The sequence below is a fragment of the Pipistrellus hanaki genome (genome assembly GCF_964339955.1).
Source record: "Pipistrellus hanaki genome assembly, chromosome: 7".
Lineage (NCBI taxonomy): Eukaryota > Metazoa > Chordata > Mammalia > Chiroptera > Vespertilionidae > Pipistrellus > Pipistrellus hanaki.
This window is the reverse complement of record NC_140509.1, coordinates 81,196,582-81,212,394: the sequence shown is the minus strand read 5'-3', so window position 1 is coordinate 81,212,394 and position 15,813 is coordinate 81,196,582. Positions and strand designations below refer to the sequence as shown.

Below are 15,813 nucleotides of genomic sequence, written 5' to 3'. Positions count from 1 at the left end.
TGGTATTTGGTTATCTTATTATCCCAGGGACAAAAAAAAAAATAAGAAGAGGAAAATGACTGCTACCCCAGACACACAAAATCTCCTAAATCCATTCCCATCTTTCTATCCTATAAGCACTCTGCCTTTGTTCCAGGCCTTTTCCATACTGCAGTGCACAACTGTATGGCCAAGGCTTTCTCATTATGGGTTCTGTCTCCTCCCTTTTCCCCTCCTCTTCCCCTTCCCCTTCTTTCCCCTCCCTCCTCCTCCTTCTCCCCCCCTTCCTCTTCCTTCTCCTCCCCCTCCCCCTTCACCATCCTCCCCTCTTCTCTCTCCCTCTCCATCTCCCTCTCTTTCCCTTCCTCCCTCTTCAGGCTTCCTGTGCTGCCCCAGTAAGCAATCCCTTCTAAGAACCTCCCCCCTGGTCTCCAACTTCTTCCCACCGAGCAAAGTTTCTCCCGTAACTCCCAGTGGATAAATCAACTCTTGAACGATGTACTTCTCCAACCTCATCCTTGTTCCAGTCCATTGGACTACTCACCAGTTCTCCTACTTTGAAGAACCTTTCTGGCCCCTCTTGCTTTCCCCCCTTGTAGCTGCATTTGCTTTCAGCGTCTCCCTAATGCCGGCGGGGAATAGTGGGATGGGGTGTGGGATCCAGAAAATTAATCTAAGCATCTACATCTTAGCAGTTGAGGGGAAAGGTTTGGAAGAAGACATTTCAGCATAAAATCAAGTTTTGTTGGAAAGCTGGCCTATTATTTTTACATTATTTTCCCATTCTTTTTGTCTTGGGTATCACTCTTATTCATCTAAAACCCCTTCTGACTCAATATCTCTATTGAAAAATATACAGCATTTCAAAAATTCTTAACATAATTGCTCTACTGCCGGGAGCATGCTAGCATATATCCTATGACCCCCAATTCTACTCCTAATTCTGCATGATGCTCGTGGTTGTTAGTGTCCATTGGTTGGTAAACTACTGAATATCCACACAGTCCCATCCATCAGAGGGGAATCTAGAAAGCAGGTAAAAGCAACATCTATCCATGTTGCTCCAAACTGTTTGGAGCAACATGGATAGATCTCATAAATATACTATCTTTTAAATAAAGTAAATTAGAGAACAAAAATTAACAGCATGATACCATTTATGTTCTTAAAATACATGTTAAACAAAATAATATATTTTCTATAGGCGTAAGTATAAACACAAAAAGTATGTTTGTTTTGTGTGGGTTTTTTTTTTTAATATCTTTATTGACTTCAGAAAAAGGAAGGGAGAGGGAGAAAGAGATGGAAATATCAATGGTGAGAGAGAATCACTGACCGGCTGCCTTCTGCACACCTCCTATGGAATTGAGCCCACAACCTGGGGGTGTGCCCTTGACTGGACTGAACCTGGGACCCTTTTGTCAGCAGGCCAATGCTCTATCCATTGAGCCAAATGGGCCAGGGCCAAAAAGTATGTTTAATGGTCTGAAGGATACCGCCAAACTTCAGTACCTCTGAAGTGACTAATCTTAATATTAAAATTAATTTTCAATTAATTAAGCAAAAGACAACTGAAAGCATGTTTGAAGAGTCCAATTACTAGATTCTCAATTTCCATATCCTCCTGTGCCACCTTAAGAAACTGAATTCCATGTTTTCGAATTCTTTCCTGGCTGCAGAGGTGGCAGGAAACCCTGAACTTGAACCTCAGCATCACAAAGGAGGCAGAAGCAGAAAGAATCCGAGTTTCGGCAATATTTGGAATATGTTTTTTGTACAACTACAACGTTTTGACTACGTTTGGGACAGAAAGTTCACCATTAAAATAAATGGAATATAAATAATATTATAGCCAAAATAGTAAGAATCTTCAAAAAATTAAAACAATTCAATTTTTTTAATATCTTTATTAACTGTGAAAAAGGATCTCCAATTATCAAAAGACAAGCCAGAGAGAGAGGAAAGGACCTAAATAACTTCTGTGTTGCATTAAGTAAAGTCCCTGCTCTCTCTGCCAAGGTGGCCCTTAGCTCTGCCCAAAGAAAACTCAATAGAGCCTGGCTGGTGTGGCTCAGTGGTTGACCAAACCAGGAGGTCACGGTTCAATTCTCGGTCAGGGTACATGCCGGGGCTGAAGGCTCAAACCCCAAAGTGGGACATACTGGAGACAGCTGATCAATGATTCTCTCATCCTTGATGTTTCTTTCTCTCTCCTTCTCCCTTCTTCTCTGAAATCAATAAAATATATTTTTTAGAAAAGAAAGAAAGGAAGGAAAACTCAATAGAAATGACACTGAGTCATCACATCTGGCAGCATATCTCCCATTAGAAGGAAGGCCTGACATCCAGCCCGCACACTGCTGATGCTACGCCTCCACAGAGGCCCGTCTTAGAAAACATGAGAAGACAGTGGGAAACGTTAGGAATGTGTAATCTAGAGGCTTCACTTTACAAAGAAGTCAAATAATTTGCAACCTCTTCTAAGAATACTTGTAAAAAGACAACAAGAATTAAGTTTTCTCCTTTGTGTCCAGAATAAATAGGATTAAATCAGATTAAACCGTAGTGCTTAGCAACTTTCACTATAGGAAAATGATAAGAATGCCCTCGGCTCACTAGCCAGGACAGACTCAAGTGGGCAGACTCCTGCTTGGACCCATTTTGAAGGACAGAACCCACATCTCCTTCATCATTAGAGCTCACCCTCTCTCCCCCCTGAAGAACACACGGGAGGCCTCTGGGGAAGATCAGAGAAGGGGTCAAAGGCCAACAAGAAAACCAGCTAAGGAGGTGTATCCACCTCCATGGGAACCCTCTCCCTCTTCTAGTTATAGTTAAAAGTCTTCCTAACCCACTAAGTTATAGGAATGTCTAACCATTATGCCATATGCCTGTAACTGATGCAAACCTGAATTTCAACTGTAATTGCAAAACAAAAACCCCTTTTAATAAGTCTTCTAAAATCATTTTCCTCGGCCCAGTTTCCTTTAGAACCAGACTGATCAGGACTCCCACTGACAATGCAGCTAACTTTCAAACACCCTCTCAGAGCAATCAGTGCTTCTCCTTCACAAGACCAAACATGATGGCGAGGAACAAAGTCTACGTGTGATTAAGTATTGATGTCTCACTCCCTCAGAAGACTGTGATGTTCACTAATCATACCTCACATCCACTCTCAGGACCTCACCATGAAAATAAACATTTGTAAGATGGATGGATGGATGGATGGATGTGCTTTTTACTATTATCTTAGCCCTCCCGTTTGATCCACTCCACGTTCTCATCCCATTCTCATCTGTTGTATCAGGTGCCATCAGTGCCTAGTGTTGGCTGAGGCCCTGTGCACTCTGGTGCATTGGTATAAAAAGCCCACATGTTCTCCCACTCTGCCCCGTCTCAGCCTGCCCCTTTCCCTGAAGCACTGACAAACCAGCAACCATGGACACATCCCATGGCCATCAGTGCCCCCAGGACAGAAGTTGCCTTCCCTTTGCCTCTGTGGGGGTTCTGGAGCGTCCTTCCCAATAACTGAAGAGCTTCTTCTCTGCCATGGCAGGATCAGAAGCTAAAGTAAGTCCCCGCGCCGCCCTGCTAGGGTCTCCTTTCATCTTTACAGGCTACCAACGGTCTACGTTTCAGAGGATGACTTTAACTTCCATCCAAAGTTTAAGGTTTATTGCTTATCCTATGTCAAACCAAGACTGCCTGGCTCAGTAGATACAGTGTCAAATTGTGGACCAAAGGGTGCTGGGTTCGATTCCGGTCAAGGGCACGTATCTCGGTTGCAGGCTCCTCCCCTCACATGCAGAAGGCAACCAATCGAAGTGTTTCTCTTTGTCTTTCCCTATCTCTTCCACTTTCTCTAAAACATCAATGAAATAATATCCTTGGGTGAGGATTAACCAAAAAAATAAATAAATAAGTAAATAAACAAATACAGATATAAATAAATAAAAACAAAAAACAATAAAAAAGGAAGTAAACAAATGGCAGAAAGAGAAAAAAAGAACTTAAGAGCTAAGAAGAAGAAGAAGAAGAAGAAGAAGAAGCAGCAGCAGCAGCAGCAGCAGCAGCAGCAGCTGGGCTCTTGCTAAAGGTGGGCCACAGTTTGACCTTCCAAGCAGACCAACATGGGTCACACCGTCCACAAGGCAAAGCAAACAAACGTCTCAGTAACAGCACACCTATTCCCTACAGGAAATCATGACAATATTTCAAAACCCGTGAAGCAATCCAACGAGGAATGCTAAGCCCTTGTTCAGCAAAAACACTTCCGTAGCAAGGTCAAAACCATGGAGTCCAAGCAGACATCTCCCCAGGGTTCTGGCTTTTCTAGGATCATTTGGAAGTAGAGCACAGAAAGAATTAATGCCTGTTCATTGGCCAAGCCTCGGAATATCATTTGACAACATTAACTAAGTCAATATCAGAAACACATTTCTGGTACCTCTTGTCAGGGGTTGGAAGCCTGCATTCCTCATCATCTGGACCGAGCTTCCTGCTGAGACCAGTGAAATATGTCCTGTTAGGCGAGAGTAGTGACCTCATATATCTAACCAACTTACCAAGCTCTCAAATGTCATATATTCTAAGCTGATTTAATACTTTTAAAGCATTTCCACATCAGGATTGAAAATGGCTCTGCCAAAACTTCATCCAAAACTAAGTGTAGACTGATGCAATAGTGTGTTTTAAAAAACACACACACATAATTGGGGTCACGCTATAACTTTGTATCCTATCTTCTTCACTAAGTATGAATATGTTCTCACTGGTCTCTCATTAGTCTCTAAACTGTTAAGAGATGCACAATATTCTTTTATAGAGTTGTAAATTAATCTGACTGTTCTGCCTTTGGATATTTAGTTCTTTTTCCAATTTGTCACTATTATAAATGTGTTGGAATTTCCAATTTTTTCTTTAGAATAAATTCCTGGAAGGGAGACAACTAGGTTAAAGTGACTTAAAATTTTTAAGGATCTTGATACATATTACACATAAAGTAGCACCAACTTGCATCCCCACCAATAATTTATGACATTAAGGATCATTGCTTCATCAGTCCCATCTCAATATTTTTTATATAACCTTGATGATGCCTTAATTTTAATATTTATCACATGGATAGTAACACTTGATAAATTACTTTAAAGTGATTTTTTTTTCAAGATGTATAATTGATGAAGTGGAAAAAAACCATTTGGGAAGAGTTTTAGAATTTTTACACGTGAGAAGACATGTTAAAGAGGATACTGATGAAAAATATGTCCAATCTAGTGATCACAGAGGTTTTTGTTTCCACCATTCCTCTCACAGAGCCACTCCACATGTGACAATGCTCCCAGATCTGCATTCATTATTAGCCTTGACACTCCTATACCCAATACCTCCCATGGAGATATAGCCAATATAAATCCTGAAACACTGCTTATCACTTAAAATAGGACCCGAACTTAATTAATCTGCCTGTGCCTTTGTTTGCATCCAGCCTAAGACGTTATCTTGCTAGTGTGAACAGAATTAAAAAAAAATACTTCAAAGACCTTTATATTTAATTAAAATAGAAGCTTCTAATTCGACCCAAGTTGTACAACAGTTATGGACTTATAGAAAGCAGGAGGAATCTCCCAAAAAGTGGTTGGGAAGAGATTTAACATAAGCACTTTACTAACGTCATTGCACTCAATCCTTACATCAATTCTTGTGAAGGATGAGGAGCTCAGCGTTGGCCAAGGACCCACAGGCAGGGAGCGACATAAAGCAACCTCAAACTAGCAAGTCTAGCGGATCCCACATCCATACTTTTACCTTGAGATCTGCAAATGTTTCTGTTTATGGAACCTTATGAGTGTGGGTTTATGGAATAAACTCAAATATTATTTATGTATAATCGGTACACATGTACTACTGGATATATTAGGCATGTTACCAATATACCAAAAATATGAGTTAAGTAAACTGAGATGAAGATAAATAAAAATTCAAATGTTTCCTTCCTGAACCTCTCATTAATCATTGTGCATGTCTTCTGTAGCCACAGGCCCGTTTTAGAAAGTACAGCCCTCACCTTCTACGCTATATTATGTCTACCACTCATGTACGTTCCATGAGGACAGGCCCTGTGTCTGCCTGTACTGGCACAGAGTAGGCACCCATGAAATACATGGTGGATATTAATCAATGAATGATTCAGCTACAGGTTGTGGGTTTCAGAGCAAAACACAGAATCAATTATATTTGTATCCCTAGCACCAAGCACTTACCTACACATGATGAACATCCCTATCAATGTCTTTTCAATAGATACCCATCCAACGTTTGTGAAATAAGTGAATGAGTGATAGATGGACACGGATGGATGAGTAGATAAATGGACAGAATGCAAAGGCTTCGTCCCCTCTGGTCACAGTTTAGAGTTAGCATATCAAAGGTAAAAACAGCCCTAGCTGGTTTGGCTCAGTGGATAGAGCATCCGCCTGGGGACTAAAAGGTCCCAGGTTCAATACCAGTCTAGGGTATGTACCATGGTTGCAGTTAAACCCCAGTAGGAGGGTGTTTTTCTCTCATTGATGTTTCTAATTCTCTATCCCTCTCCCTTACTTTCTGTAAAGATAAATAAAATATATTTTTTTTAAAGATAAAAACACCTGGCTGATTCAAATGTTTCCTTCCTGAACATCTCATTAATCATTGTGCATTACTTTCTTTATTATAATAATACCTTACTACTGCTAAACAAAGGCATGTTGGGACAAGTATAAATAGAAAATAATCATATTTTTTAAATTAGCCCTGGCTAGAAATCAACCTAGAACATACCTTCGATGTGAGCTTTAGAAGATGCTGGAGGAGATTAGAGATAGTTGGCCCAGATACACGGGGGAGGCAAGGCCATGAATGATTCATCCACATCTTGTCAGATAAGGAGAAAGCCTTAGCACAGCTATCAAACATTTACCTTGAAGGGACCAAAGTTAAAAGCCTTCATCCTCGTTAAAGGTCCCTTCCTATCTATTTGCATAGATTATTCTGTATCTGGCTATGAAAATTTTCTTTGAGTTAGAAACTTCCTGTCCTTGTCACCCCTTGTCCAACAGCAAGACTTGTTCTCAAGGTTTTACATGCCAGATGTATGCTATGGAAAACCACATTAATCTGCACTCTATGACTTCCATATCTTTCTTCTGTAACCTTGCTGATATATGTCACTCAAGTTTGCTTGTTAATCAGGCAACAATAAGATGTTTTGTCTTACCTCTTCCTTCAGTTGTGACTGCAATAAATAATCTGGTTTCTAAAATTAGCATCAATGTGGAATTTTTCTCTAAGGCTCTTTAAACAACTATCAGCCTCTCTTTGCTTATTTCCTTTCTTGAGGTGGATATTGTCACCGCACCAGAACGTAAACTCTAAAAAGATGTTATTATTTATAGCCACCAGGTAATAAATATTTATTATGCTTCGTCTGTATTAAGCCTGATTCAAATGCAATGCCACTTAATTCTGAGAGCAACCACCTGAAGTTGTTACTATCCACATTGCATAAAAAGGAAACTCCGTTTCAAAGAGGATAAGCAATTTGATCAAATCTCACAGCTGTGTTTTTTGGCTCTCCTCCTCTCCCCTCTCCTTCCCTCCTCTCCTTGCCCCTCCCCTCAACTCCTCTCTTATCTCAACTCTAACCTCTCTTACTCTGGTTGGCTCCACCCAGCCACCACATGGCCTGCTTTCAGTCCTTAACTTGACCTTCTTAAACCCTCAATCTATTTAAATTAGGTTCTTGAGTTATTTGCTCTCATGTCCCCAACACTTATCTTTCTTTTAATCACCAACATAACTATTTTTTTAATTGCATGATTATTCATACTTCATATCTATATCCCCCACCAGCTATGATGTCCCTAGAGGCAGGAAAAGGCCTGTTTTGTTCACCGTTGTGTTTCCACTGACTATCAGTAAATATCTCTGCAATAAATGAAGGAAGGAATGAAATGGCACAGCCAAAATTCAAGCCAAAGCTTGTCTGACTTCACTATGTTATTGTCCCATATATATCTGGTTAAATGTTAAAACTATCATTTCTCCCTAAATTGAATTACTTATGACCTTCAATATTGCTGCCTGTAAGTCTGGCTGTTGTAATGAGTTGCATTTCCATAACTAATGTTAATTGCAAAAAAATTTAACTTGAATAAAACTCATAAATCTCTCTCCAACCACTTTGGGAAGATTCCTCCTGCTTTCTGTAAGTCCATAACTGTTGTACAACTTGGGTCGGATTAGAAGCTTCTATTTTAATTAAATATAAAGGTCTTTGAAGTATTTTTTTTAATCTCTTCACACTAGCAAGATAACGTCTTAGGCTGGATGCAAACAAAGGCACAGGCAGATTAATTAAGTTCGGGTCCTATTTTAAGTGATAAGCAGTGTTTCAGGATTTATATTGGCTATATCTCCATGGGAGGTATTGGGTATAGGAGTGTCAAGGCTAATAATGAATGCAGATCTGGGAGCATTGTCTCATATGGAGTGGCTCTGTGAGAGGAATGGTGGAAACAAAAACCTCTGTGATCATTAGTTTAGACCTTTTCATCAGTATCCTCTTTAAGATGTCTTTTCATGCATTAAAAATTCTAAAAACTCTTCCCAAGTGGGATTTTTCCACTTCATCAATTATAAAACACTTGATAAGGTACTGAATTTTTTCCAAGATGTATGGAATCAGATGGGTATTAGACTTATTGATGTGATCATGTCATGAGTTCTATAAATGTCTAATCACTATGTTGTACACCTGAAACTAAAATAGTATTGTATGGTAACTGTAGTTGATAAACCAATAAACACACAAGTAATAAATAGACTTCCTTTGGAATTCTCTACTACTACCTATTTCATTTACTCTGAAGTAAGAGACTTCGGGAAATGTGCTCATTATAGTAAGGTCTTAAATTGTTCCGCTTTGCACAGACGCTGAGATAGACTATGATGACATGAATATGCTTAAAATATACATTTCCATACAAAGCTGGCAGGGAGATTCACGAGGGAAAGATCACATGGTAAATTCAGTCAATGAAAAGGCAGTTATTTCAGTCACCTGGAAATAGAATTCAAATATTTATTTTTATAAACAATATTTAAAATATTTTATTCAGCACTAAACACGCAGCTATAGGCACCATAATCAATAGTTGCGCTGATATAAGAGAGTAGTGCTACTGGTCAACCTCCGCAATGCATCTGAACTTCTTTGCCTCAGATCAAGGCAACAATTTCAAAGAGAAAAAATTGGAAGTGAAACAAAGGAAAAAGAAACCTTGGGTAAAGGACATAATGTAAATAATTCCTGTGCAGCAAATGTTCCTCCCTTTTTCAATTAAAAAAAAAATTAAGTTGTCCTTGAACACAGAAAAAGTAAGTCTTTAGTCAACTTAATTCAAGTACAAACCAAGGAGTTTTCACTATTATTTCGGAAAGGCTACTCAATGTACTGAGCAACATTAAGTAAATCACACACAACCTGTTTTTAAATACACAAAGGAAAGCCTGCTCCCTGGTTGGTGTTCAAAAGTTCTTTTCTTCTTCCTGTTTTTTGAATGCTTTCTTGCATGCTGCATTCTGAAGCCAGATAGTCCAAGAATAATTAAATACCAAGACAAACCAAGTGTTGTAGTTAAATAAGATTGGGTGTGTAAAAAATTAGCTGGTGATTAATTTTTTAACTTCTTAATCGAAATAATTTTTGACAGAGAAAAGTTGCAAAATTAGAACAAGGTGTTTCTGCACCCTTTCCAGCGGCCCCTGATGTTAATAACTCACATGACTAAGGGACGTTTATGAAAGCCAGGAAATTAATGTTGGCACAATGCTATTAACTGAATTATAGGCCTATTCAAATCCAACCAGTTTTCCCATTAATGTCCTTTTTCTGGCCCAGGAGTCCATCTAAACTCCACAGTGCACTGAGTTGTCATGTCTCCTCTAGTCGCAACCTTGACACTTTGCAGAGTTTATTTGTAGAAAATCCTGCAAGGTGGGTTTGTCTCATGTTTCCTCGTGGTTAGATGGTTATCATTTATTTTGGATAGCTTAAAGCCCTGTTTACTTAAAACTAGTGACTCGGTGCATGAAGATTCGTGCAAGAATGGGCCTTCCTTCCCCTGGCTGCCGACCGGCCTTCACTCTGGCCCAGAGCCACCTTCCCGCCTTCCCACACTGCCTACAGGCCCAGAGGGCTGGAGTGGTGCGGAACACCTGCCCCCAGCCACTCGGTGCCTGCATATGCAAATTAACCCCCATCTTTGTTGGGTTAATTTGCATACTCACTCCTGGTTAGCTGAGGGGTGTCATGAAGGTACCGTCAATTAACATGTTATTCTTTTTTTTAGGAAGATGAGGGGAAAACATCTAATTACTAGTTCAATCCCAACCAATAAAGCACAATTCGTAGGATTTTGGGGGAATAATTATTAGTTCATAGTCCAAAGGTATTTATCTCCTTGGGCAAGGGGGACATGTCATCCTCTTAATTTTTATAGCCTTATTCCCAACTTTTCATGGCTTAACCACATTTGTATTTTTAGCTCTTTTACTATTTCCCTTTACAAATTTTTATCTGGCTATCAGATAGTAACTGAAGTGTGTTAAAAAAAAATGTTATGCTCTGATTATGAATTTGTCTATATCTCTTTATAGATTTTTGCTTCTGTCAATTTTTATTTTATATATTTTGGGGCTGTACTTTTATGCGCATATACATTTAGAATTGCTACAACTTTCTTATGAATGAAAATTTTTATTATTATAAAATAGAAATTTAATTTGTATCCTTATAGTGACTCTATCTGAAGACCTATGAACCAGGAGGTTGGTGTTTAATTCCCTGTCAATACACATGCCCAGGTTACAGGCTTGATCCCCAGTAGGGGGCATGCAGGAGACAGCCAATCAATGATTCTCTCTCTCCCTTTCTCTCTGAAATCAATAAAAAATATTTTTAGCCAAAACCAGTTTGGCTCAGTGGATAGAGCATCAGCCTGCGGACTGAAGAGTCCCAGGCTCGATTCCGGTCAGGGACATGTGCCTTGGTTGTGGGCACATCCCCAGTGTGGGGAGTACAGGAGGCAGCTGATTGATGTTTCTAACTCTCTGTCTCTCCCCCTCTCTGTAAAAAAATCAATAAAATATATTTTAAAATATATATTTTTTTAAAGAATAATAATAGCAAATATTAATAAGCACTTTTCTGTCACTCTATGGGTGCTTTACATTTAATTGTGAAGTCCCTAAACTACACTAAGTGATACATATGATGATCCCATTTTCAGAAGAAACTGAAGTTCTGAGACATGAAATTATTTTACCCAAGGTGTCACACAGATAAGTGATATCACTAGATTGCTTGAACCCAAGAATAAGTCCCTGCAGTACTTTACTTCTTCATAGAGTTACATATATCCCTGTTTTGAATTTTAATGTTTTTCAGTGCATCATGGAGTGGCAGGAAAAGTATTAAACTTTCAAAAAAAAAGATGCTAACGTCCCCACTCCATCATTAGCTAATTAAGCAAGAATTTCATCATCCACATAATGAGAAATTTCTGTCTTGCCCACATGACTTATAAGACTGTCCCAGGTGAAGTTACTTTCCAACCTGGAAAAGTAGTCAATGCTGGCCTTTCTGCTTCTACTTTTATTCTCAATAATATTTAGGTCTTCCAGGTCAATTGAAATCTTTGGTGTGGTGGATATTTTCCTTTATGCAGGCAGTAAAATGTGTCCTAAAAATATCAATACGAAACTACAAAATTATGCAACATGGTCACTTATTCACTGCTAAAACTCCTTTTTCCACATTTACAGTGAAAAGCTCTGGCAGACAGAACTCATTAGAAACGTCACCAACAGTGGGACAAACTGACAGCATGTGCCTTCCGGAGTGATGCACTTCATAAGCCACATCACATACGTAGTACTCTTCCCAAAATTGAACCATGGGAAACAATCAGGTAAAAACAGTCTACAAAACTAGTGACCAGACTCTGCAAACCTACCAGTGTCATCTAAGACAAAGAAAGGTGCGGGACTGGCTATTCCAGGTTTACAGAAACTAAAGACACATAACAATGAAGTACAAAGTCTGATCCTGAAATGAAAAAAAGAATTTGCAGTAAATGGCATTATTGCAACAAGGTTAAACATCCTAAATTTGATCATTATATTGTGTCTTTAAGATACACTAGAGTATTTAGAGATAAAGATACACTAGAGTATTTAGAGTATTTAAAGATACATTAGAGTTTTTAGGCATGATGCCTGTAATTTACTTTCAATTGGTTCTCCAAACAAATATCTTACCTAATAATAAAGAAATATGTAAATTGACCATACCTCCTGCCCACAGCCAGAGTGAGTATGCAAATTAATCCAACAAAGATGGAGGTTAATTTGCATACATACCTGGGTCCCTGGAACCTCATCGGCACCCAGATCACTCCCAACCACCCATCAGAGGGACCGAGCCTGGGGCTTGGGAAGGGGCCTAGTGTGCGACCAAACACAGACCATCTGGAAGTCAGCTCTGGGTTGCCCAGCTGCAGCCTAGTGACCCAACACTAACTGCTTACGTGGCTGAGACCCAGAAAGTGAGTCAGGGTCTGATCTGCAGACTCAGTGGAAGCTGTTCATCAGTGTACTTTCCTCTCTCCTTCTTTCTGATTTTCGCCAGCAGCCGGGCTTTTCTTTCTCTCCCTGCCTCTTTGATCAGGCCAGTGATAGGCCTGGAGATTCTGACTGGCATAAGAACCAACCAATCAGAACCAAAGGTGGGTGCTATGCAGAACCAATGGCTGCCTAGGAGGCAGAGCTTCTGACGCTGACTAGCATAGGAACCGACCAATGAGAACCAAATCTGGGTGCTGTGGGGAGCCAATGGCTGCTTAGGAGATGAAGCTTTTGACGCTGGCATAGGAACTGACCAATCAGACCAAATTGGCCAACAGAGGAGAACAGTTAGGGGCGACATCCGGCCTGCAGGAGAGAGCAGTTAGGGGTATCAGGCTGGCATGCAGAAGCAGTTAATGGCAATCAGGCAGGCAGGCAGGTGAGCAGTTAGGAGCCAATGGTCCCAGATTGTGAAGGGAATGCCTGACTGCCAGTTTAGGCCCAATTCCTGGCATCAGGCCTAAAATGGCAGTCGGACATCCTGAGAGGGTTCCCCAATTGGAGAGGGTGCGGGCTGAGTTGAGGGAATCCCCCCTCTGTGCACGAATTTCATGCACCAGGCCTCTAGTAAATAATATAAAAATACTACATAATTATGCATGAGCTAACATTCTTTACTCACAGAGGACACCACATTGGGATAAAATATGCACATATAAAATGGAAGAAAAATTAGTTTATTTGTACAAGAGAAGTATTAGTTTTCCACAAACATGCCAAGAATCAGAGAAATCTGCACGCAGGGCAGATGACACTAAGGCAACATTCACAGCAGAATATTGGAAGTCCTGTAGCATGCTGGAGAACCCACTCCATGTTTTGAACGTAAGGGTGTCCCCAGGGATTTCTGTGGTAAGTGTGGCTAAGCTGAGGGCATCTCCGCGTTAGAAATTCAGCTGAACACAGCTCCCCGCTCTCCAGCCGCCACCACTGGCACACTCTGTGCCTGACGGGATCCTGATGCCACGTCCAGAAGGGGACGCTAACCTAGGCTGAGCCAGCCGTGTGTGTGTGTGTGTGTGTGTGTGTGTGTGTGTGTGTGTGTGTGTTATAACACAGGCTAAGCCAGGGATGGGTATGATGGGTGTGTGTGTATGTGTGTGTGTTATAATGTAGCTAAGCCAGGGATATGTGTGTGTGTGTGTGTGTGTGTGTGTGTGTGTTATAACACAGGCTGAGCCAGGAATGGGTGGGTGTGTGCGCGCAAAGTACCCTAGGTACCTCCTGGGGAATTAATGAGTAAATGAATCCAATGGCGACTGAATTAACAACATGCCTGGGGTCGCCGGGACCGGTTTGGCTAAAGCATCGGCCTGCAGACTGAAAGGTCCCAGGTTCAGTTCCAGTCAAGGGCATGTACCTTGGTTGGGGGAACATCCCCAGTGGGGTGTGTGCAAGAGGCAACCAATTGATGATTCTCTCTCATCGATGTTTCTAACTCTCTATCCCTCTCTCTTCCTCTCTGTGAAAAATCAATAAAATATATTTTTTTTTAAAAATGCCTGGGGTGATCAGCAACCAAGAGGACCAGAGACCTCGCTCAGGACTGAGGTTAACCCTGCCCCATTCGATTTTAAAGAAATTGCTCTAAGTCATGTCTTAGTAGCTAAGTACTGCAAGGTAAATGAAAGTGTTATTTGCTATGGGGCGGGGAGGGGAGAGGAGAGACAGGGGGTTGGGAAGGTCTATAGGGAAGGGGCACGCTGTTCAAATGAAAGGTCAGAGAAGCAAACCGGTACAACCTACGCTCAGACGCGCTCCACAGACCCAGGCCCAACCCAACTTCCCAGGATGAGCCCCTGAACCCCCGCTGCAACCCCAGCCCACGTGCCGGCGGGAACCCCCGAAGTTCGCGCGGGGCCCCCCACCCCGCCCCGCCGGCCGTACCTCGGGCGCGGGCGCGGCGGCGCCGGCGGGGTGCAGGCGCCCGGGGCGGCCCGCGGGGGCTCCGCGGCCGGTGCTCATGCCGCCGGCCCAGGCGCAGCCGACTCCGGAGCGACGCCGGCGCGTCTCCCGGGGCAACCGGTACACACCGGGCGCCGCCTTCCGCCCCTGAGACGTCCCCGGGGGCGACCCCGGGCCTCCCGGGGTGTCTCCTCGCTTCCGGGCCCCGGCCGGCCGGGCCGAGCGTGGCTGAGGGCGGACTCGCCAGGGCGCCCGGGGACGGCGGGCGGAGGTGGTCTCCACTGAGCATCCATCCCGCTGGCGGCCGGTGTGAGCCGTGCAGGCGTGGGAGGTGCAGGGGCGTGTGGACGCGGAGGTGGAGGAGCAATTATGTAGCACTTGTTGTGTGCAAGCGCTTCTGCTCCAAGCTCCAGGGCCAGCTTCGTGGGCCGCAGCCTGTGCGGTTGGAGGAGCGGGAGGAGGGGGTAAGGGGCGCTGAGGACTGAAGGTCTTGCTGATCTGGGGACCCAGAGCAGTGCTTTTTCGTTGGGTTCGGGCTCGCCTGGTTGTGGGGCCTCCTGGGGAGGTGCTCTCACTTAGCTTTCCCAGCGAGGCTGCGGGAAATGGGCCTGATGGTTACTAACAGCCATGGCCTCTCCTGAAACACGTGCATTCTCTTAGGAGCTGTGCTAAACTCATTAACTAAAACAAGATTATGAAGTGGATATTAGGGTTAAGCCTTTTGTAAGATGAGTTACCGGTCACAGGGAAAGAACATATATTGTCCAAGGGTGTGCAGCTCCGCTGAGACAACGTAAGGGTCAGACCCCAGACCCTAAGACTCAAGCACAGAGCCAGTGAGCAGCCCCACAGTTTGTGGCTGAAGATGGAACCCACGTTCACTGGACTGTACGGCCCTGGTAGGCCTTTGCACGGTTCAAACTCAGACAGGAGGCAGCTTTTCTTGGATCCCATCCAAGCAGTCACCTACAAGCATCCACTGTACGTCTGAATGCCTTGGCCTTGACAACGGCTTTTGATTTTACAGCAACATGGCCACCTACCCAAGCCAGAGTCAACTCAATGTTTACATTTCACGCAGTTCTTTAAAAGAAAGAAAGAGGGGGGAAGGGGGAAAGAGAGAGAGGTAGATAGAAAGAGAGAGGTAGAGAGAAAGAGAGAGAGAGAGAGAAAGAGAGAGAGAGAGAGGAAGGGAAGGGA

The 15,813-nt window shown here is 42.5% G+C and overlaps 1 protein-coding gene across 1 annotated transcript in view; it reads right to left on the bottom strand.

Annotated features, from left to right (window-relative positions):
• The window catches only part of CCDC170 (coiled-coil domain containing 170), a 66,734-nt gene extending 52,045 nt beyond the window's left edge, over positions 1-14,689 (bottom strand). Inside the window, exon 1 of the mRNA XM_084890182.1 lies at positions 14,596-14,689. Within this exon, the coding sequence (XP_084746308.1) occupies positions 14,596-14,673 (78 nt within the window). The 5' untranslated portion in view covers positions 14,674-14,689. The remainder of the gene's footprint in view (positions 1-14,595) is intronic.
• Between the last annotated feature and the right edge of the window lie 1,124 nt (positions 14,690-15,813).